Source organism: Mauremys mutica, chromosome 3, assembly GCF_020497125.1.
Source record: "Mauremys mutica isolate MM-2020 ecotype Southern chromosome 3, ASM2049712v1, whole genome shotgun sequence".
NCBI classification, from domain to species: domain Eukaryota; kingdom Metazoa; phylum Chordata; order Testudines; family Geoemydidae; genus Mauremys; species Mauremys mutica.
Genome location: NC_059074.1, coordinates 157818158 through 157841039, shown reverse-complemented (window position 1 = coordinate 157841039; position 22882 = coordinate 157818158). Strand labels below are relative to the sequence as shown.

Below are 22882 nucleotides of genomic sequence, written 5' to 3'. Positions count from 1 at the left end.
AGTGGTATCTGTAAGGCCAGCTCTAGCACCCTCTGGAGTCACACTCTTGGTGCTGTTGCTAGGCCGAACAAGAGCACCGCAAACTGGCATTGTGTCTGACCAACCACAAACCACAGTAATCTCCTGTGGCCAGGAAATATCCAAATATGAAAGTACACATCCTTCAGGTCAAGGGCAACATACCAGTCTCCAGGGAGGGAATGATGAAGGCCAGGGAGACCATACGGAACTTCAAACTTTTGAGGTATTTGTTGAGGTCTCGCACATCCACGATGGGGCGTAGGCCCCCTTTGGCCTTTGGAATGAGAAAATACCAGGAGTAAGAACCTTTCCCTCCTTGTTCCACAGGAACTTCCTCTACGGCCCCCAGTAGTAGGAGGGCTTGCACCTCCTGGGCGAGCAGGTGCTCGTGAGAAGGGTCCCTGAAGAAGGATGGGGGAAGGGGGTGGGAAGGAGGGACAGAAAGAAATTGGAGGGTGTACCGTACTACCACCGTATTGAGAACCCAGTGATCCATAGTTATAGCGGTCCAAGCAGGGAGGTAAGGCAACAAATGGTGGGAAAATAAAGGATGAGACAGATCCTGGTTGCAGGCTGGGGGGTCCCCCTACCACTAAAGTATAACAGTTCTTACTAGTTTGGTAACTATCCACTAAGTATAACTATTTACAAAGAAAAAAGTTCAAAGAACCACTGAATGGGAACCACTTGCTAAAGCCAGGGGCGGCTCTAGACATTTTGCCGCCCCAAGCATGGAGGGTCCGCTGGTCCCAGGCAAGCCGCCAAAGGCAGCCTGCCTGCCGCCCTCCCGGCACCGGCAGAGCGCACCCCGTGGCTTGCCGCCCCAGGCACGTGCTTGGAGCGCTGGTGCCTGGAGCCGCCCCTGGCTAGAGCAAGGGGAGCATTTCAGCACTAGCACTGGTAGTAAGAAGGAATTGGAGGAAGGGGGCTGGTGGCATCCTTATACTGTGCATATGGCAGCCACTCCAGATGGCACCAGAGCCGGCTCCCTACGGATACCACTGAGGGTAAAAACTTCTGGCACCGGTGCACATGGTGAGCACACACCTACAATAGAATGGACATGAGCAAGCACTTGAAGAATGTATGATCATTTGAAGGACTGCTGGGGAGCAGGTTAAGTTGGTCACAAACTTATTCAACTTATTTCAACATCTGAACAAAATATCTTTTCAATGTAATATGAGATATGATACGTGCCAAATCAGAATGATGATGAAATAATCATTTTCTCTAAACAAGAAGTCTCGTTTTAGATGCATTATTCTTATAACTTGGAATCATATTTTATTTGCATATCTTTGTTCAATAGCTATGTAACAGCAAGCAGTATTATGCCTAGACAAATAATTTTTATGATTTTCACTATAGACCAATATTCTCTAGGTTATCCATTCCTAAAACAATTTTTAAAGCAGTTATAGTCAAAGTAAAATAATATAAAGTTTCACAGTGATTCTCCCAGGGCCTGATCTGAAGCCTGTTGATGTTAATGGACTTTGGTTCAGGCCCAGGTTATTTCACATCAAATGTATTCAGTTTGTAAAGTTAAAAGATGATTTTCCTATCTTCTATCCCAGGGGTCGGCAACCTTTGGCATGCGGCCCATCAGGGTAATTCGCTGGTGGGCCATGAGACATTTTGTTTACGTTGACCATCTGCAGGCACGGCCCCACGCAGCTCCCAGGGGCCATGGTTCGCTGTTCCCGGCCAATGGGAGCTGTGGGAAGTGGCCATCGCTTCCTGTAGCTCCCATTGGCCGGGAACGGTGAACCGTGGCCACTGGGAGCTGCGGGGGGCCGTGCCTGCGGACTGTCAACATAAACAAAATGTCTCGCGGCCCGCCAGCGGATTACCTAGATGCTCCACATGCCAAAGGCTGCCGACCCCTGTTCTAGCCTGACAAACTCCAAAAAGAGTTAAGCTGTCCCCCCCCTTACATCACTAGTATCAACTTATCCTTGATAGCAAACTAGCTGTATTTACAGTAACATATAAGAAACATAAGAAAGCTGTTGTAAGGGATTATGCTGCTACCACTCACATTTTAGTAGCAGTACGTAACTATGCTAGCTGTGTTCAGAGCTAAGTGCAAACTGACTTTTTATTTAACTGTTAAAATGTAGTGAAATATTTAGGTCAGAATGAATTTATACTACTTATTCCCGCTTTTTTATTTTTTTATATTTAAATAGGTCACAATCTGACTTTATATTCAACTAAGCTTAAGGAACAAAAGGTATGAAGCTAAGGAATACTATTTACAAAATAAGGAACATGTATACAAGGAAACACAGTATAACAAAAGACACAATCTTATCTTTAGCATTACGTTTACTACTTAATTCTTTCATTTTTGTGCTCAAGACAATCTGATTCTTCTAGGCCTCACCCTTTTCACACATCAAAAGTTCTATATAATCAAAGTTTCTCTAACAATTTAGTTGATGTATGAAGCAGAACATAGTATTTGAAATGCTAGTAGTAGAAAGATTGTTTTGGTTGGCTAAATAAGTAAGTGGGTTTCACTTGAAGACACAGGTAATATTTTTTGTTGACTAAAAAAAAATCACTTTTCTGAGTAGCCACATCTTACAAAGGGCAAGCATTCCAAAACTATTCTATTTCAAACTGTTTGCACAGTTTACATGTTGCTGTAATTTCCTTGTCCTTTTCACAAACAAAATATTTGGGTTGAAATAAGAGCTCTCTCCTTAATGGCACAAACAAGCTATGACTCACTACAGAATCAAGGGCAAGTTTGGTAGTGAGGATCAACAATTTTATACATGCATGAATATCTGGCAGGGAAAATATTAAAAAACCCTGGAAAAATAAATTATTACTGTGACTGAGCCTTGCAGAATTATCATGAAAATGTACCATCACATGCAAAACATCTACTTGCTCATTCTCATAATGATGAGGAAGCAATTTTACTTGCTTACCAAAAAAAATTGCCCCAGGTAAACAGCTGAGCAAAATTTTGCATACCAGTTATATTTCTTTCACTATTCCCTCTTGCATTTAGAACTTTTTCCATTCTCCCTTCCTGCCAGCATACTGCTAATTAAGGGCACATTGTAACTGAAGACATTAAATATCATCTTCATTCCTCATCCCAATTCCCCCCAATAAAGGTTTAAGGCAAGAATTTTATCATTTTTTATTCTGATTAAGAATTCACACAAAATAATTAGATCAACTATGAAATGTGTAAAGACTATACATTAAAGCAATGTATTTTTGATTCATGATTAGGGCTAAAAAAGCAGTTCATTTCATTTAAGTGTCCTACAAACTTTCAGTATCTTTTACAAGTTTATAAACTGGGAATACAATCCAAGACTCACATTTTACTACCATTTGGCATTTACTGCATAATTTATGTTTATTTGTGTTTATTACATACAATTGTTAATTTAACCAAATGAAATGAAGGATACCCAAGTGTCTGAAACTGACAAGTAGTACAGATACTTTTCAATAGCATTTCCAACTGTTCTAAATTTGAAATCTTCGTTAAAATTTTTAACAATCTGGCAGGAACTGTTCTCTACACTAAGGTTTCAGACAGCACATCTAGGTTAGGCTTAAATTCTAAAGATTCCTTCAGAAAACCTTGCAGATATAGCTCAAGAAGCCAGGATGTTGTTACTCTGTTACTAGTGGCTTCTTTAAAAGTGAGAAATTGGAATTAAGACAACAATGTGCCTATTAAGCTTACCAACTAAAGCACTGAATCAATGGGGGCTAAACTCCCAGGACTGGGGAAGAGACGTTAGATTTTCTTCATTTGATTTCCCCTTTTCATAATAAATTAAGATCTTATATAACAAAAGAAAGAAAAATCTGTATAAAATTCACAACATTTTCTCTAGAAAGGAAAATCCTCAAACACATCTTAAGGAAAGAAAAATTAAGATTTAATTTATTTTACACATTTCTACAAGTAATAGATGAACTGAGAAAAAAGTTTAAAAGCCTTACCAGTTTCCTGTGAATTCAACACTTCTAAGGCATGCATCATGGCACTTGCGAAGACATTGGCATCTTCTTTACTGCCAAAGTTAAGACCATACACCTGTCTAGCATCACGCCACTGGTGGAAGGTCTGTGTAGCTTGATTGTACTTCAATCCTTTTGGAATGGCACAATTTATTACCACCTACAATGATAAAGTAAATACTTGTAAGTACATTTTAAGTCTCAAATATTTACTGTAATTTTCCTAATACAATAGAGCTTTATTTAATTACTTGCCTGTAGCCATTTTTTATTTAAAATTTTTAAACCTGTTTCTAACAAACAACACTTAGCTACTCATCAGTAACACTAGCACTTAGATACTCATCAGAAGGCTAAGTTTGCTTCTCCTTTTAAGCCAAGTCCCAACACTGCCTCAAATCTGTGGTGAAAACCTGGGGGCCACCAATTTCTGCATAATTTAAAGGTTTAATTTTGTACTTCTTTTAACTATATGAACTTTCTGATGTGAACCAAGACAGCGTTTTCTTTTGGACTTGAGAAGTACTGTCCCCTTTTCTCTCAGTGGGGTGTTACTTTGCTATCATTAAGCTTCAGAGTTCAATGTCAACTGTTTTTTCTATGACCATTTCATCAGGAATAACCTTGTAAACTGTGAATGTGTGTGTGCTTGGATATCAGAAGCTGTTTACAACCCACAATCCAAAAGGCTGTCTTTGAGCTTTAACATGTCTGGTGGAGTGGCTTTTCTGTGCATAGCAGGCAGGGAGAAAATTAGAGTGCTCTTGGAGGTGCTAAGTAGATATAGGTAGTTTAACAAGGAGATAAGCTTATTTAAACTCATTTGGCAGGTAATTGCAAGGTTTAACATGGACTTCACTCTAGACAGCTAACAACTCTTTGCCTGCCAAGCAATGTTGAAAGTTAGATAAGAGTGGTGCTATTTGTGAAAGCCTCTGGAAGTACTACTCAAGAGATTAAGAAAAAACAGTGGCTAAGGAAGTGGTCTTCTAATGAGCAGCACTGTACATGAAGTGATCTGTTTAAAGTGTTCCAAATATACTGAGATGGGGGTTGCTTATATGTGGTTCACTACAATGATGAAAAAAGTCTGCATTAAAACACAGCAATTATTTGCACTAGACCATATCAGTTCGCTTACAAATAAAAGCAGTGACCATTCTTATTGATCCTCATATCCCTGTGACCTTCATACATAATATATGTTTTATAATACTTTAGAGAGTATATAAGGAAAAAATGCAACTGCATCAGACTAAAATCCTACATAAATGTGTATGCAAATACGGTGCAACCCTTGAATTCCTGGCAAGTTACCTCTGTGACCCTTTTAAACCATCTTGGTGCCCTCCCTGATCCTGATCTGCTCTGTGGACTAGTGAGGTGTCTGATATAACTTAGATAGCCCCAGGGGCCAAAGGTATGGCAGCCACCCAGGCTACTGCGCAGCACATAATCTCTGCAGCCACAGTTCCAGAAGACCCCTCTAGATCAGGACTTTCAAAGGAGTCTTTAGGCAGCTGACTTATAGTGATCTTCTGCAGTTCCTGAATGGGGGACAGCCAGATATGGGACTTTTGGGGCAGAGCAGAGACCCCTGGCTGCCCCTATGCATAGGAGCTCAAGGGGGCACATACCGCTGCTTCTGGGAGCCACATGAAGTGGCCCCTGACCCTGCTCCCCAGCTGGAGCGCCAGTGCACCAAAGTGGGGCAAACCCCAGACCCTGCTCCCCAGTGGCAGCTCAAGGGCCAGCTTAAAACAGCTGGCGGGCCGGATCCAGCCCTCGGGCTGTAGTTTGCCCACCCTTGCTCTACAAGGACACGTGATGAGACCACATGTCTCTAGACTCCATCTTGGGATGTCAGTAATTTTCCACCGACCCATCTGGGAACCATGCTTTGAAACAAAGAGTTCCCACCATATGCAAAAGCTATATAAGGCAGCAAATGACATCATTTGGGGTTCTTCACTCCCCACAAGACAACTCTGGAAACACCTGAGGAACAAAGACTGAATTGGGGGAAGTGCTGGACACAGGCTACATAGATTTTTAGCCTGAGAATGAAACTCCTGGGGATTCCAAGCTGTAAAGCAAATGCTAAGGGCAGCTTGCCCCTTAAGAATCTGCAGCCTGCTTATATCATCTCTTAGGGTGAGAATCTGCTATTCATATCCAATCTATTTAGTATATTATGTTTAGTTTGCATTTTTTGTTTATTTGCTAGGTAATCTGCTTTGATCTCTTATATTCACTTTAAAAGGATCTTTTGTAGTTAATAAACTTGTTTTTTTTCTGTCCAAACCAGGGAGTTGGAGTGAGGTGTGTGGGAATCATAATTCGGGGCAAAAGGCTGTTGCATATTCCTCTCCAGATTAAGCTCATAAAATTCACCCCCTCCCACACGCTGTAAAGTTCCCTCTGCAGTGCAAGATGGTATAAGTAACCTTCCTATGCCCAGTCTGGCCAGAGAGCCTGCTCATAACTGCAGCCGGGTGTGTCCCTACCTGTATGTATGCATGCTGGTGAAAGTGCATGCTGGAGGGCTTTGTAGCTTGTCACAGCAGTACAGTCTGAGAGGGAGACCAGGCTGGTGGGTCAGAGTACTCAGTGGTACCCCAGTTCCAGGTGGCACCAAGGGGGAGCCCATCACACCTCCATCCTCACAGGGTCCAGGAGCTCAGGCTCCAGTCCAAGTCTGAATATCTACACAGTGATTTTTCAGCCCTGGAGACTGAGCCCTGTGAACCCAAGTCAGCTGACCCAAGACAGCCATGGGTTTTTTATCCCTGTGTAGACATATCCTCAGATTCCACAGTGAGTTTACAGGGCTGGCAGTTTGAAACAAAATCTTCACATGTAAAAAGACGGGAGTTGATCTGAAAGCCATTAACACCAAAAATATGTACCTGTGTGATACCAAAGTCATTTTACAGAGCAGAACTGCCGTATTAAAAGATTTTATGGGCTCAGACCACAAAGTTTTGTATGCAAACATGGTAAGAGATTTCCAGAATAAAAGACTTTAAACAATTTTTCTATCTATTCTACCTTTTTTTATCTATTTGAGAAAACATAAGACCTTATTCTGCTTCCATTACATCAGCTTAAAACCACAGTAATATCAATAGTTATGTCTACAGTCACACCAGTTTAACCAAAACTGCACTTTGTCCATATTTCTTTAATTGAAATTCCCCAATGTAAATCTGCATTAATTTACAGTTAAGGTAGTTATACTCAAGTTCTAGCCTTTATTGAGTAAGTTTACTGGTGTTAAAGCTAAACCTTGAGAAGTATGGAAGTGATCAGTTATGGTAACATATTATTGTTGTAGTTTATGGATTTGCTTAATATTGATGTGAAAATTCACCAGAAACATTCCCATAACTACATTAGGTCTAATTCACAAAATGTATAGTACCAGTGAATTTTCAATATATGCATCAATATACACTTCTCATGGGACATGATAGCCACAGATTAGTGATGCGTAGGTTACATACCTTGAGAAACAATGTAATTGGAATGTATAATGTAAATGTTGACATTAATACTAAGTAAATCATTAACTGTAAGAACAACAGAATGTTGCCTTAGTTTATCATGTGCATACATTAAAATTCAGTATTTTTGTTTTTGAAATAGTTCCTAGATATTTTCTATAAAGGTTATACTATTCACTCTAGCAACCTTTAGCTAAATTGATTTTTTATAAATTAAAATTTATTTAAAGCCAACACTGCCAAACAAAGAATTTATAATCCAACAGCAGGGGTTTTTTGAAGTTACTGGAGACTGAACAAAATGCACCTCTCAAGATCAGGAACGTGATTGACCATTATACCATCAGTAATGGTCATTTTATATTGGAAAGTGGGGATATTGTAAAGTCAAAGTAAATTTGTCATCTATGCCTTAAGATTAATATATGGTAAAATAATGTAAGTTCCCAAACACAGCCATTTATCATGTGGTTTTAGAATGCATACCGAAGACACTACCAATTTTTGCCATAGGTTTCAGACAATTAATTTGCATGGTCAGCAGTGAAATATCTGAAAAAAGACCCATTAGTTATAAAAAATATTGATATATAAAATTAGAGATGGACCATGAGGAGAAAAATTGACCTCCTTTCTAGTACTATTTTTAATATTTCAGTCAAATGCCTTTAGTGAGGACAAACCATTTTAAGTTACAGAAGTTCACAATTAAACCAATATTGCCCCCACAATATACACATCCAGATAAGTAATTATACAAAAGGTCTTTATAAAATATATCCAGATCAACCTAAAACTAAGTTTCAAAACAATCTGCATAACAAAAACAGAATCTATCAAGCACTGAATTTCATTAGTATTTTTTCCTATCAAGACTCCACTGCTAACATATAGCAACATCTGAGATATTAATATTCTACAAATACATTAGAAGCAAGAGGTCAAGATCAAGGACAGGGTAGGCCCGTTACTCAATGAGGGAGGGAAATAACAGAAAATGTGGAAATGGCAGAGGTGCTTAATGACTTCTTTGTTTCGGTTTTCACCAAGATGGTTGCTGGTGTTTGGACATCTAACATAATGACTGTCAGTGAAAATGAGGTAGGCTCAGAGGCTAAAATAGGAAAAGAACAAGTTAAAAATTATTTAGACAAGTTAGATGTCTTCAGGTCACCAGGGCCTGATGAAATGCATCCTAGAATACTCACGTTGCTGGCTGCGGCAATATCTGAGCCATTAGCGATTATCTTTGAAAAGTCATGGAAGACAGGAGAGATTCCAGACAACTGGAAAAGGGCAAATATAGTGCCAATCTATAAAAAGGGCAATAAGGACAACCTGGGGAATTACAGACCTGTCCACTTAACTTCTGTACCCAGAAAGATAATGGAGCAAATAATTAAGCAATCAAATTGCAAAAATCTAGAAGATAATAAAATAAAGTAGCAAAGAATCCTGTGGCACCTTATAGACTAACAGAAGTTTTGCAGCATGAGCTTTCGTGGGTGAATACCCACTTCTTCGGATGCAAGGGTGCCACAGGATTCTTTGCTGCTTCTACAGAACCAGACTAACACGGCTACCCCTCTGATACTTGACATAAAATAAAGTGACAGTCAGCATGGATTTGTCAAGAACAAATAGTGTCAAACCACCCTGATAGCGTACTTTGACAAGGTAACAAGCCTTGTGGATGGGGGGGAAGCGGTAAACATGGTATATCTTGATTTTAGTAAAGCTTTTGATACTGTCTCATATGACCTTCTCATAAACAAACTGGGGAAATGGAATCTAGATGGAGCTACTATAAGGTGGGTGCAAAACTGGTTGGAAAACCATTCCCAGAGAGAAGTTATCAGTGGTTCACAGTCATGCTGGAATGGCATAATGAGTGGGGTCCCGCAGGGATCAGTCCTGGGTCCGGTTCTGTTCAATATCTTGATCAATGATTTAGATGAGCAGTTCTCAAACTGTGGGTCATGACCCCGTTTTAATGGGGTTGCTATTGCTAGGACTGCTGGGGTTTGGAGCTGAAGCCGAAGCCTGACCCCCACCGCCTGGGGCTGAAGTTGAAGCCCGAGGACTTCAGCCTTGGGTGGCAGGGCTCCGGCTACAGGCCCCCTACCTGGGGCTGCAGCCCTTGAGCTTCAGCTTTGTCCCCCGCACCTCTGACCAGGGTGATCGGACTTGGGCGAGCTCAGGCTTCAGTCTCCCCTCCTGGGGTCGTGTAGTAATTTTTGTTTTCAGAAGGGGCTCGTGGTGCAATGAAGTTTGAGAACCTCTGATTCAGATAATGGCACAACAGAGTACACAAAGTTTACAGATGATACCAAGATGGGAGGGGTTTTAAGTGTTTTGGAGAATAGGATTAAAATTCAAAATGATCTGGACAAACTGGAGAAATGGTCTGAAGTAAACAGGATGAAATTCAATAGGAACAAATGCAAAGTACTCCACTTAGGAAGGAACAATCAGTTGCAAACATACAAAATGGGAAATGACTGCCTAGAAAGGAGTACTGCGGATAGGGGTCTGGGGGTCACAGTGGACCACAAGCTAAATATGAGTCAACAGTGTAACGCTGTTGCAAAAAAAGCAAACCTCATTCTGGGATGTATTAGCAGGATTGTTGTAAGCAAGACACAAAAAGTAGTTCTTTCGCTCTACTCCGTGCTGATTAGGCCTCAACTGGAGTAGTGTGTCCAGTTCTGGGCACCACATTTCAGGAAAGATGTGGATAAATTGGAGAAAGTCCAGAGAAGAGCAACAAAAATGATTATAGGTTTAGAAAACATGACCTATGAGGGAAGATTGAAAAAATAGGGTTTGTTTAGTCTGGAAAAGAGAAGATTGAGAGGGGAGATAACATTTTTCAAGTACATAAAAAGGTTGTTACAAGGAGGGAGAAAAAATAGTTAATTTCTGAGGACAGGACAAGAAGCAATGGGCTTAAATTGCAGCAAGAGAGGTTTAGGTTGGACATTAGGAAAAACTTCCTGTCAGAGTGGTTAAATACTGGAATAAATTGCCTAGGGAGGTTGTGGAATCTCCATTACTGGAGATTTTTAAGAGCAGGTTGGACAAACACCTGTCAAGGATGGTCTAGATAATACTTAGTCTTGCCATGAGAGCAGGGGACTGGACTAGATGACCGCTTAAGTCCCTTCCAGTCCTATGATTCTATGATTTTAAAAAAGTGTAGACAGTTAACGGCAATCTCAGAGTCATCTGTAATTCTACCAGTTGAGTTAGATCTACACCAAAGTAATTTCACAAATCACAACATGACAGGAACTAGCGTATCAGCATGTACATTTTGCTTCATGGAAGACTGTCAATCCTAAATACTGTATTATTTCACACCTTAAATTTAGTTCAGCTTCAGAGAAAGATAGTCCAATTAATATTTCTGTATTTTTTTCTTTTAAATGAAGGTTTGTCAAACTTTGACATCAGAAGTAAAATGCCTTGCCCTTATAATGGAATAATTTTAACACTAGCAAGATTAACATCTACTTATTCTTTGTAGAAAAAACAAAAACAAAGGTATTCTACTCAATTTTATTTAATGATTTTTGTCCAAAGCAGACGGCATAGTTTTAGGGCATCACCTACACTACAGAAACTGAGTTGGGGACCTTATTACAACATGGCTGTCCCCTGACTAGAATACAAAAGGGTAAATTTTGTAGCATTGACTGTGTTGCAATTAAGTTGCATAACCAGGCTAAAGCTGTAGACATGTCCTCAGGTTCCCCAAAATGATTTCTGTAAGGCAAATGTGCCCTTCCACAGCACAGTAGTGTCCGAACAAAAACCATGTTCCGTTTCCATGGATTCACATGCATAATCAGTGAATTAGAAGCAGCATGTGCATCTAGATATGAACATACAACTTTATCCTGATGCATTAGCATGAGTTAGTTGTTCTCCGTATGTCAAACACTGTAGTAGCAGAAGACAGGGCTGCCCAGAGGATTCAGGGGGAGTGGGGCAAAGCGGGGGAGTTGCGGCGCTTGTACTCACCCGGCAGCGGTCCGGGTCTTCGGCGGCGGAGCGCCCTTCAGTTGCTCCACGTCTTCAGCAGCACTGAAGGGCCCCCTGCCGCCGAAGACCCGGAGTGACTGAAGGGCCCCCGCCGCCGAAATGCTGCCGAAGACCCAGACCGCTGCTGAGCCAGGGCTCGCTGGGCCCCTGTGGGGCCTGGGGCAAATTGCCTCACTTGCCCCGCCCCCGGGTGGCCCTGGCAGAAGACAAAAATTCCACAAACTAAATCTGTACATGTCTATTAGATTTAATTTACAAGGACTGAAACAAGGGAGAGCTGCACATTTGACAGCTTCTCTTTAACCATCTCAATGACAACTGCCAGAAAATAGTTAAACATAAATGAGTTTTGTCACTTTTGCTTCTCACTACATTCACCCCCATGGACAATTGAATGTTGACGAGATACCCAATACAAGAGTACTACTACTTTCACATCACCCTCAGTAGCATTGGTGCCCAAACTTTTCCTCTCGAAACCCCCATCCCCGAAATCAGTAATGGAATGTGTCCGCAGACCCTTGGGCCAAAAGCTGAGCAATGGCCAGGAACAGAGCTGCAGTTGTGGCCAGGAGCAGCGCCAGAGTGGAGCTGGGAGCAGAGCAGGGCTGGGTGGTGTTTCCTCCCCACCCCACGTGGGGATTGGCCTGGGCCCCACAGCATCCCCCTGGATGTTCCTGCACACCCCCCTTAAGGGGCATGGCCCACCACTCTATGGTGTTGAAAGAGTGGTGGAGCTAAACCATTTCTTGACTCTCAAAGCCAAGAATGCCACTTTCGTCATGCAAGAGATGTAAAACTTAGTTTAAATTATTCTAAAGACTTGATTACAGGGGAAAATTATGCTAGTATAAACTAGGATGTGAATTTAAACAGCTGTACCAGCATTAACCCCACCTCATGCAGACACTTATTCTGGTATGACTGCCTTTTTTTATTCACTATATTTAGCTTAAACCTCTTTCCCAGCAACACCAAAAAAGCTGCTCTTTCACCAGAATAAGAGTAACCGCAACAGGTGTCACACTGGTAAAACGTTCCACTGTAGTCATGGCCTAAGAAATGTTTGTCAGACACACTACACTGGACCAGTACACGTGTAAAGACTTCATAAAAGACCGAGAAGACAGAGAATAGAAAAAAGCTTAACTAAAAAGATCTAATAGCTCTTGCCTCCCTGTAGGTACTTGTTATGTTACAATAATAATAAACAGAGTCCTCAGTAAATGATGATTTATGTGGCAGAGAAGAGACTTTCCTCTTGGCTAGAAGATGGTTTGGTAGATCAATCACTGTTCAAGAAAGGTGGTTTCAATTGGACAATGAGGGCCTTAACTCGCCTCACCTTTGTCATGAAGGATAAAGAAATCCTAAGGACTTGCCAAAATGAGAAAGTTTTTGCAAATGATGTTTTTGTGCGCAAACTGTTGTGTAACATACCACAATAACTGCATCCACAAAACCAGCTGTTACCTGCTTCCCCCTCAATGAGTGTGTACACAAAGCACTGACTTTTTTCCAAAATAAGTAATCAGTATTCTGGATGAGTATCCTATGGTGCTTTGTCCTGATGCTGGCCTCTATGCACTCTGGGATGTTTCTTGTGATATATTGTAGAATACCTGTTAGAAGCCACTGGAATTCTGGGATTTGGGATCATACTTGCAAGTTTCCATGATTCCTCCCCTGATATCCCATCATTTAACTGGCTTTTGCAACCTGGCATCATTTTCAAAACCTCTGTTAACCAGCATGGAGGGATCACTTCTGCATGCCATGATCCTGACATTTACTAATACACAGAGGCTGCTGCACATGTATTTGAGATCATGCTCCCAAGTGATGGCTGCTTTGGAGGCTAGCTGTCACACTACCAATCTGATCTGATCTGGCTAAAGGAGGAGGAGGAGGAGGATGTCAAGCAGCTACTTGTGGATGATCTTTTCCTGGAGCAGCTTCACTGACTGCAGAGCAGTTTCTGGACTTCTGAAATGAGCAGTAACTGGTAGGAAAGGAAGGTGATGGAATCCTGGGGATGACCAGCAGAATTTCAGATGACAAAGACCACTTTCCTAGAGATCTGCAGGGAGCTCACCACAAATCTACAGCATCAGAACACCAACATGAATGCTCCCTCTAAACATGGAGAAATGTGGGCATTCTCATCTGGAAGCTCAACACCTTGACAGCTTTCAGTCAGTAACTAACCAATCTGGTGTGTTAGGTTGACTGTTGGAGCTGTCACACAGGTGTCATAGCAAAAAGAAGGTGCTGATTGGGTGGGCCAACAATGCTTCGGATGTTATTGATGGATTTGCATGCTTGGGATTCCCAAACTGTACTGGGGACATTGACAGGACCCATTTTTGCCCCCTGCATCAGGCCTCAAGATTTATAAACAAAAAGGGTTATTTCTCCATGTATTACTCCAAGGCCTGTTTGATCATTGTGGCACATTCAACAATATTAATGTTGGGTGCTCTGGAAAGGTCCATGATACGAGGATCTTTTGAAACTCCCATCTGTTTTCCCTAATGAAAAATTGAACTTCTGCTAAAAAGAACACTATGAATATTAATGGTGTTGTGATTCCTCCTGTCATTCTGGGAAACCCAGCTTACTCTCTGCTTCTGTGGCTTACCAAGTCTTTTACTGAACTTGGATAGGAGAAAGGACTTGTTCTTCTATACCTTGAGAAGCTTGAAGATGACAGCGGAGCGTGCATTTGGAGGGCTGAAAGGGAAGTGGGAATGTCCAATAAGACTCAAGGCTGCTGAGCAATATCTGCCCTGTGTTAAAACTGCTTGCTGTATTTTGCACATCTGTGAGAACAAAGGATAGAGCCCCACTGATATGTGGGAGGTAGAAGTGAAGACTCTTTCAGTGGGTTATGAGCAATGAGACAGCGTTCCTCTGCAAACTGCAGCAAATCACCAGAGGATGCCTTGTGCTCCCTACTTTGAACTAAGGGCTGAAAATGCTGAAATATTTTATTTTGCTTTCTTGCAGGGTTTCATTGCATTGTGTGTTAGTTGTAGTGTTTTGTGGCTCAATTGTTTTATAAAGGCTTTGCGCAACAGTCTATTGAAAGATCATTTGTTGTATTTAAGGGATGTGTAATTTTTCAGAAAAGCTCAAAGTTTACATTATAACCTTTAATAAATATCAAATAGTGCAAACAATAAAGCCATTAACTGAACAAGTCTGTGCAAACTTTAACCATACTCACACAAACCACAAAAAGTAAACAATGTAAATTTTAGAATAATGAAAACGTGAAACATCCTTAAAAGTACTGAGTGAACACATTTGTAGTTGTACTGTTCACAAATACAATAAGGTGCGGGATTTCTGCCTGTTTTTCCCTGAGGTGTAGAATGACAAGGGAAGATGTCATCTTTTGTGGTAGTCCATGTGAAGGTGGAGTCCCAGATTTAGCTGTTTTCTCTGTCTGGGGGTGTGGAGTGGGGAGAGAAGTGGCTGTGACTGGAATTTTGGGGTGTGCGTGGGCCATGGGGTGCTTGCTTTGGAGGATGTTAACCTGATACAAGTCACCGTGCAATATTTATGCCAGAACAGAATGACGACTTTGTCTTAAATTCTGTTTTGTGTCACCAACAGACATTTACAAAGTGCACTGAAAAATAAACAGAGTTCATCAGTAATTGTTGAGAATGGAAGGGGTTAGCAATGCTGGCAGTCTGATTACACCTAGCCGAGTGCCTTATAATTTCTATGCCTTTTAGATGCCTCACTTTGGGAAGTATACCTCACAAAATTCCATGTATAGCTGAGAGTTCAGGCCATTGGTTCAAAGTACTTTTTATTACATCTGATTCTGTAATTTATGTCTCATTATTTAAACCCATCACAGTGCCAACAACTTGAATGGGGTGGGAGGTGGATAAGGCCACAGCAGTCAACGGAGAGTAAGTGGGGAAAGATATGAGAAATGGGGTTTGGGGGTGGGTGCCAGCCCTGCCGGGGCTCATGGACTATTAAAATATAGGGGTCAACAATCAGCTGTTGAGTCAGACTCCCCTCCCCAAACTGTGAGGAAATATATGACCTCTTCATGACACCATGAGGATGCATGAGGCATGGCTGCTGTAGCAGTGCTAAAATAATGAGAAAGGTATGTGGCTCCAGGAGCGTATAATCGCAAATGGGGTGATCTTGGTTGCAACATGTAAATAAGGATGTAACATTTCATCTGTATGACTCCAGAGCATTATAGGGCACACAGGCAAACAGAGAAGTAGATTCTGGTGTGATGCCATGCAGCGTGGGATAGCAGTTGGACTGCCAACTTAGTTCAAAATACAAATGCATTCACATGAACTTAACACACTAACTGATTCCAAAATTAACTAAATCCACTTTCAAAGTAGGTTATCCAATTTTCAGTTATTGGCTGATTAATTTGAAAGAAGAATTGCATCATGTGAACCCAAGATATTTTAATTTGAAAAACAGAAAGTGCAAAAAAGCCTCTTGGTGTTGACACACCCTAAGTATACGCATGCAAAGTAAGGCGCCAAGGCTATTGTAATTAAGTTTTCGTTTTACTTAATACCTATTCTCCTCCAAACTTTTAAATCTTTCTTTGCTGAATAACTGGACTGCTGTCTATATAAAAGTAAATTACATAAAAATCAAATTGAAATGAGGTTCACTTTTAAAGTGAAAGCCTCTCTTCCCATTCCTGAACACACATGCGCGGCAATATTGGTATTTTAGATTGCTACACCACGCTATCCACCTCTCAAACACCAATCAAAAGGATGGCAACCCTCTCAAAGCCCCACTTTTTGCAATTGAAAAACAGTGCCTAGTAAAGATTGCCCTAGTACACCTTCAGTGAGTAATATATTCCCTTCTATTTTACTTCCACACCTTTTAAAAAATATGTCAGAGCAGCAATTTCCAAACATTATTAGTTCACATACCATCTTCTTTGAAAAATAATGTTCAAAGTACCTTTTTGTGCACATTTATTTTAGGCCTTAATAGGCTTAACAGAAGTATTCCCAGACTCTATCGTAACATAATTGCTTAAGGTAGGTTAAAATGTTCAGTTATAACATTTTTAAACATCTCAGGTTTTTAGACAATGCATCAAAATAAATATGATGAAGCAGCCATTATTTGTCTTTTGTCTCATTCAAATGACAAGAAACAAATATGTCATAAATGACATCGACATATTTTGATATGTGGCTTAACTATGTTCAATGGCTTGACTTTTTTAAAGTGTCTAATTTAAATTCAAAGTTCCTGCTAATTCTCATCTGGACTATTGTTGAACACAAGCCAAAATTCACACTAGAAAATTTAAGTTAAGAGAAATACAAAATGTTTGTATAGCTCTTAAAGAAAACAAAATAAAGTGCCATTAATGAAACAGGTGTGTGTGTAAAAGGAAGAGGAAAGGGTAGAGAAGTAGAGAAGTCTTGGCTGGCAATGGGGTCCTTTATCTGGTCAAAAGGCAGCTTCAGCTCCAGATGGCCTCTTGGTCCTCAGCAGCTCAGACTCTCACCGAAGCCGGGCCCCTTAATGTCTAAAATGCTGGGCAAACAGCACAGTGGCTCCCTCTGCTAGGAGGCTCAAATTGCATCCATCCAGAGTTGCTACTGAAGAACTGACTCCTTAGTCCACAGGTTTTTATCCACCACACCCAATCAACCGCCTCTCAACTTCCCTGCAGAAACAGAAAGGAATTGGTCTGCACCCCAGCCCTGCAGGGCAAGGTATGAAAAGGGAACACCCTGCATTGCAACAGCTTCCTGTGTGAATGCCTTTTGACCTTGGCAGTCACAGGTAGTCCCAGTTTTGCAGCCACTCTAACCAGCCCTGTATGCTTGTGTTTTTTTTCAGATGAGAGGAGCACTTGCAACGTGATAGGTAACTTCACAAGTCTGCCTCAGTAGCTCAAGCTGTGTGGCTTGGCGCAAGGCTGAAGACTTCACCTTGCAGAAATCCAGCCTGCTGTAGGCCAGATGAGAATATAGCACCCATCTGCAAAGCTACTGCGCACAACATACCGCTAAATAAAAATACTATGCCAGCATGGATGGCAAGTGTTATTCCCCATTATGACTTAAAGCAGCTAGAAGCAGCAAAATGCACTCTCAGGAGTTTTCTTGTGCACTGCACTGTACATGACAACTTTCAGTTTCAAACAAATTTTTTAAAATTGTTTATCGTACCAATTTCAACAAGCTCACATACCACCAAAAGCACATGTACCAATGTTTGCAAAACCCTATTCTAGAGCAATTTCTTTACAGCCTCCTAGGCAGTTTTATTCCCACGGCACACTACATTTACATCTGTAACTCTAGGGTGAAACATCATTTTATGAATGTATTTGAGATTAAAAATTTGTATCTAAAACCAAAGATGTAATTGTTGCCTAGCCCCCTTGCCAATGAAGTCAAATTTAGACACTGACATATCAGTGATACTTTACTAACTTCTGTTGTCCATTATCTCACCAAGTTAAGAATTCACCATCCACAGTTGGGCAAAAACTCTTGATAGATATCCAAAACTCAGGTGTAAAGTGCTGAGCCTTTTCTGCCATTATTTTAATCATAGTTTTTAATCATAGTGATTATTTTAGTTGCCTTCCACTGCCATTCTAACAAACCTTACACAATATCTCTAAAGGTGTTTACAGCTATTAACAGTCTCATCCATAAGTTAAACGTAAAGCAGTAATATTACAGGAAGGTTATAGTTAGAAAAAATTTTCTCTGATTTGCTAAGGGAAGACAAACTGGGAATATAGGGAAGAAACATGTAAATATGTTGTAGCAGCAGCAGGAAGAAAAGGACAACTTATTTGAGTTGACCTAGCTTAACCTCTATCATCACCTCAAACAGAAGTAAATGAAGTGGAAAAAAGAAATGAAAAATGATGTCAGTTCCTGGTTACAACAACTTTCTATAATTTAAGACATCAGCACTTGGAAGCATCCAATGTAATAATTTAGAAGTCCTATTTCAGAGATTAAAATCACTCATATACCACATACAACAGAATCATCTCTACTAATATAGTAGAAATTCACTCACGTAAGAAGTAGTGCTGTCAATTAATCACAGTTTAACTAAAAAGATTAACTGCAAAAAATTAATTGCGATTTAAAAAAACCACACTTTTAATCGAACTGTTAAACAGAATACCAACTGAAATTTATTAAATATTTTGATGTTTTTCTACATTTTCAAATATATTGATTTCAATTACAACACAGAATACAAAGTGTACAGTGCTCACTTTATATTATTTTTATTACAAATATTTGTACTGTAAAAATGGTAAACAAAAGAAATTGCATTTTTCAATTCATCTCATACAAGTACTGTCATGCAATCTCTTTATCATGAAAGTGCAACTTACAAATGTAGATTTTTTTTGTTACATAACTGCACTCAAAACCAAAACATAAAACTTTAGAGCCTACAAGTCTATTCAGTCCTACTTCTTGTTCAGCCAACACTTTGTTTACATTTACAGGAGATAGTGCTGCCTGCTTATTATTTACATCACCAGAAAGTGAGAACAGTCATTCGCATGGCACTTTTGTAGCCGGCACTGAAAGGTATTTAAGTGCCAGATATGCTAAACATTGTATGCCCCTTCATGCGTCAGCCACCATTCCAGAGGACATGCTTCCATGCTGATGATGCTCATTTAAAAAAAAAAAGTGTTAATTAAATTTGTGACTGAACACCTTGGGGGAGAATTGCATGTCTCCTGCTCTGTTTTATCTGCATTCTGCCATATATTTCATGTTATAGCAGTCTCAGATGATGACCCAGCACATGTTGTTCATTTTAAGAGCACTTCCACTGCAGATTTGACAAAACACAAAGAAGGCACAAATGTGAGATTTCTAAAGATGGCTTCAGCACTTGACCCAAGGTTTAAGAATCTGAAGTGCCTTCCAAAATCTGAGAGGGAGGAGATGTGGAATGTGCTTTCAGAAGAGTTAAGAGAGCTACACTCCGATGCGGAAACTGCAGAACCCAAACCACCAAAAAGAAAATCAATCTTCTGCTGGTGGCATCTGACTCAAATAATGAAAATGAATGTGCATCAGTCTGCACTGCTTTGGATCATTAGCAAGCAGAACCCGTCATCAGCATGAGTGCATGTCCTCTGGAATGGTGGTTGAAGCACAAAGGGACACATGAATCTTCAGCACATCTGGCACGTAAATATCTTGCGATGCTGGCTACAACAGTGCCATGCGAATGCCTGTTCTTACTTTCGAGTGATAATGCAGCCAGTTTACAGTATCTCCTGCAAATAAAAACAAACTTATTTGTCCGAGCAATTGGCTGAACAAGAAGTAAGACTGAGTGGACTTGTAGGTGCTAATATTTTACATTGTTTTATTTTTTGAGTGCAATTATTTTTTGTACATATTATACATTTTTAAGTTCAACTTTCATGATAAAGATATTGCACTAGAGTACTTGTATTAGGTGAACTGAAAAATACTATATTTTTTATAGTGCAAATATTGGTGGTAAATAATAAAGTGAGCACTGTACACTTTGTATTCTTTGTTGTAACTGAAATCAATATATTTGAAAATATAGAAAATATCCAAAAATATTTAAATAAATGGTATTTTATTATTAACAGTGCAATTAATCATGCAATTACTCATGATTAGTTTTTTTAATTGTGCGATTAGTCACTTTTTTTTTTAAATCGCTTGACAGCCCTGGTAAGAAGTTATTTTCTTATTCTCCTACTACACTGGACTATGCGGATAAGATTTCACAAGCTCAAGAGAATATAACTACTAAGGGAAATCCTGCAGAAAGGTATCATCCTAATATGCAGTCACACCTCAAAGTGAGTTCCACACTTATATCTCATGTGCCCAGTTTACAAGCAAGAGCACTCCAATTTTGTCATCCTTACTCTCGCTAAGTAGTACTTTACTATGTAAGAATTCTCTGCAGGGGTTATTTCTTAATATGCGATTGAGTGCAAGTAAGGGTGGCAAAGAAAATCTTTTTGGAGCCAATTCTAATTGCAAGCCTGTAAAATCAGCATAACAACAGAAACTAGGCTCTTCCTGGTTTATGGATCACCAGTAAAATAATTTGTAATCAAATTTTGTTCAGAACTGTTGCGTGGGACACACTGAATTTCAATTCTCTCTTATTTCCTTATATTTGCAAGACTAGGAGATGTAGTAAAAATTAAAAAAACCTGAATAACTTCATGGTTTATGATGAATCCATATGTTTGCAGAAACTTTCATGAATGGTTTGGAGAAGAAAAAGTCATGTAATATTTTAGCAGAAAGAGATTAGTTTTCCTAAATCCTAACTGCTTTTTGTTAATTTGGGACCAACATTCTTAGCAGTAGCTGGTGTCTATTCTTTGTAGGAACTGAAGCCATAAAAGTGAAAACTATTCACTGTACTCTAGGACATAGACAAGGGATATTGTGCTGAGCACCCACAACTCTGTGGTTACTTGAGATCAAGCTGACCAGAAGGGACAAACTGGTTGAGAAATAAATGGGGGGGATCCTGAAATTCAACTGGGGTGCAGTCCTCGTACGCACCTTGAAAACGCCTATCTCAAACCTCCCTGATGTCTCACAGGACCACAATGGGCTGGCGAATGAGAGGGAGAGGGATGACGATGTTTAAACCTTTATCTCTCTCCTTTCTCTTAACAGCACACTGTTGAGGAAGCCCCTATGACCTGGATGGTGAAGACAGCTGGAACTGCTTCCTCGCAGCACGTGAAGGCCAAGCGCACTCAGGATAACCTGAGAATCCTTCAGGCCATGCAGCCTTGCATCCGTCTGAGCACATTCCCTTCAAAGGGAATGTGCACATTCCCTTCAAAGGGAAGGTCCTGGATGGACAACTGCATTTCCTGGGAGAGACCTGAGAATTGCAGCCATGAACTGCGCCTCATTACCAAGGCAATGACTCTGGCTGCTGAGTCAGATGCATCCCAAGCCATCTGGAGAGAGCCCCTCGCCACCGCTTGCCCTCCTCCAGAATGGCCACAAATTCCTAGCTAAGGTCCTGAGGTAGGGAGTCCTTTAACTTATTGAGAGAATCCCATAACTTACAATTGTATCTCCCCCACAGGGCCTGGTGGTTAGACACCCTGAACTGGAGACTGGCAATCGGATAAACTTTCCTCCCAAAAAGGTCCAGTTTCTTTGTGTCTTTATTTTTAGATGTGGCGCTCGCCTGACCCTGCCTATCCCTTTTGTTGGCTGCTGATACTACTAGCGACCCTGGAGGCAGGTGGGTATGCAGATATTCGAACCCTAGGGCAGAGACGTAGTACTTCTTTTCCACCCATTTGGATGTTGGCGGAACAGATGAAGGGGTTTGCCAGAGTGACTCAACAATTCTTAATACTCCTTCATGCACCGGTAGTGAGACTCCCGCCAGAGCTGTTGCCGTTATCACATCCAACAGGGTGTCTGACGGCTCCGCCAACTCCTCCGCCTCCTAGCCCAGGTTGGAGGCCACCCTAAGTAAAGCTTGGTGTGCTCTACAGCAGAAGTTCTCAACAAGGGGTCTGCGAACCCTTTCAGGGGTGTCTGCAGTGCCCCACAGCTGAAACCCAGAGCCTAAGCCCCAGCACCTACCGCAGGGCTGAAGCCAGAAGCCGCGGGGTTGAAGCCCTGATTCCTGGTGCCCCCCGCAGGGCTGAATTCTGGAGCCCTGGTGCTCCCCCCGGGGCAGAAGCCCATCAACAATGAGCAGAGTTGGGGAAACATGGGGGTGTTGCCCCTCCCTCCCGAAACTACAGTGCAAGAGCAGGGCAGTCACGGGGCAGCTCCACCACCCCCTTCTCTCCCTGCCTTCTGATCAGGTCAGAGGCAGGAAGCCAGAGCCAGGCAGTGTGGGACTGCTGCTACTCTGTCTGGTGCCATGGAGCAGGAAGCTGGGGCGTTTCCTCATCTGCTGCTGCTGCTGGGGGTTGAAGCTGCTCCTCAGCTCCCAGCCCCCTTTGTTCACACAGCCAGTAAGAGCTGCCTGGGTGGGGGACCCGGCCCCATGGCTGGCAGAGCCCTCAGGGAACAGGGAATGCAGAGGAGCATTAGCTACCTACTTCCCCGCACTGAGCTACCCCCTCTGCATGCACACAGCCCCTAGTTATCCCGCTTCCTGCACCCTGAGCTCTTTTCAAACTTTTTGAGCTGTGCCCCAAACCTTTGAGTTATAATTTTTGATTGTGCCCTCCTCCCCAACCCAAACAGGCTGAGTGACCTGCTGAAGTGAGTAGGGGG

General features: G+C 41.3%; 1 protein-coding gene across 8 annotated transcripts in view; it reads right to left on the bottom strand.

Annotated features, from left to right (window-relative positions):
- ENAH (ENAH actin regulator) overlaps positions 1 to 22882 on the bottom strand; it is a 173851-nt gene that overhangs the window by 78666 nt on the left and 72303 nt on the right. For all 8 annotated transcript variants that reach the window (XM_045010077.1, XM_045010079.1, XM_045010078.1 and 5 more), the window contains exon 3: positions 4012 to 4189. In XM_045010077.1, the coding sequence (XP_044866012.1) occupies positions 4012 to 4189 (178 nt within the window). The remainder of the gene's footprint in view (positions 1 to 4011; positions 4190 to 22882) is intronic.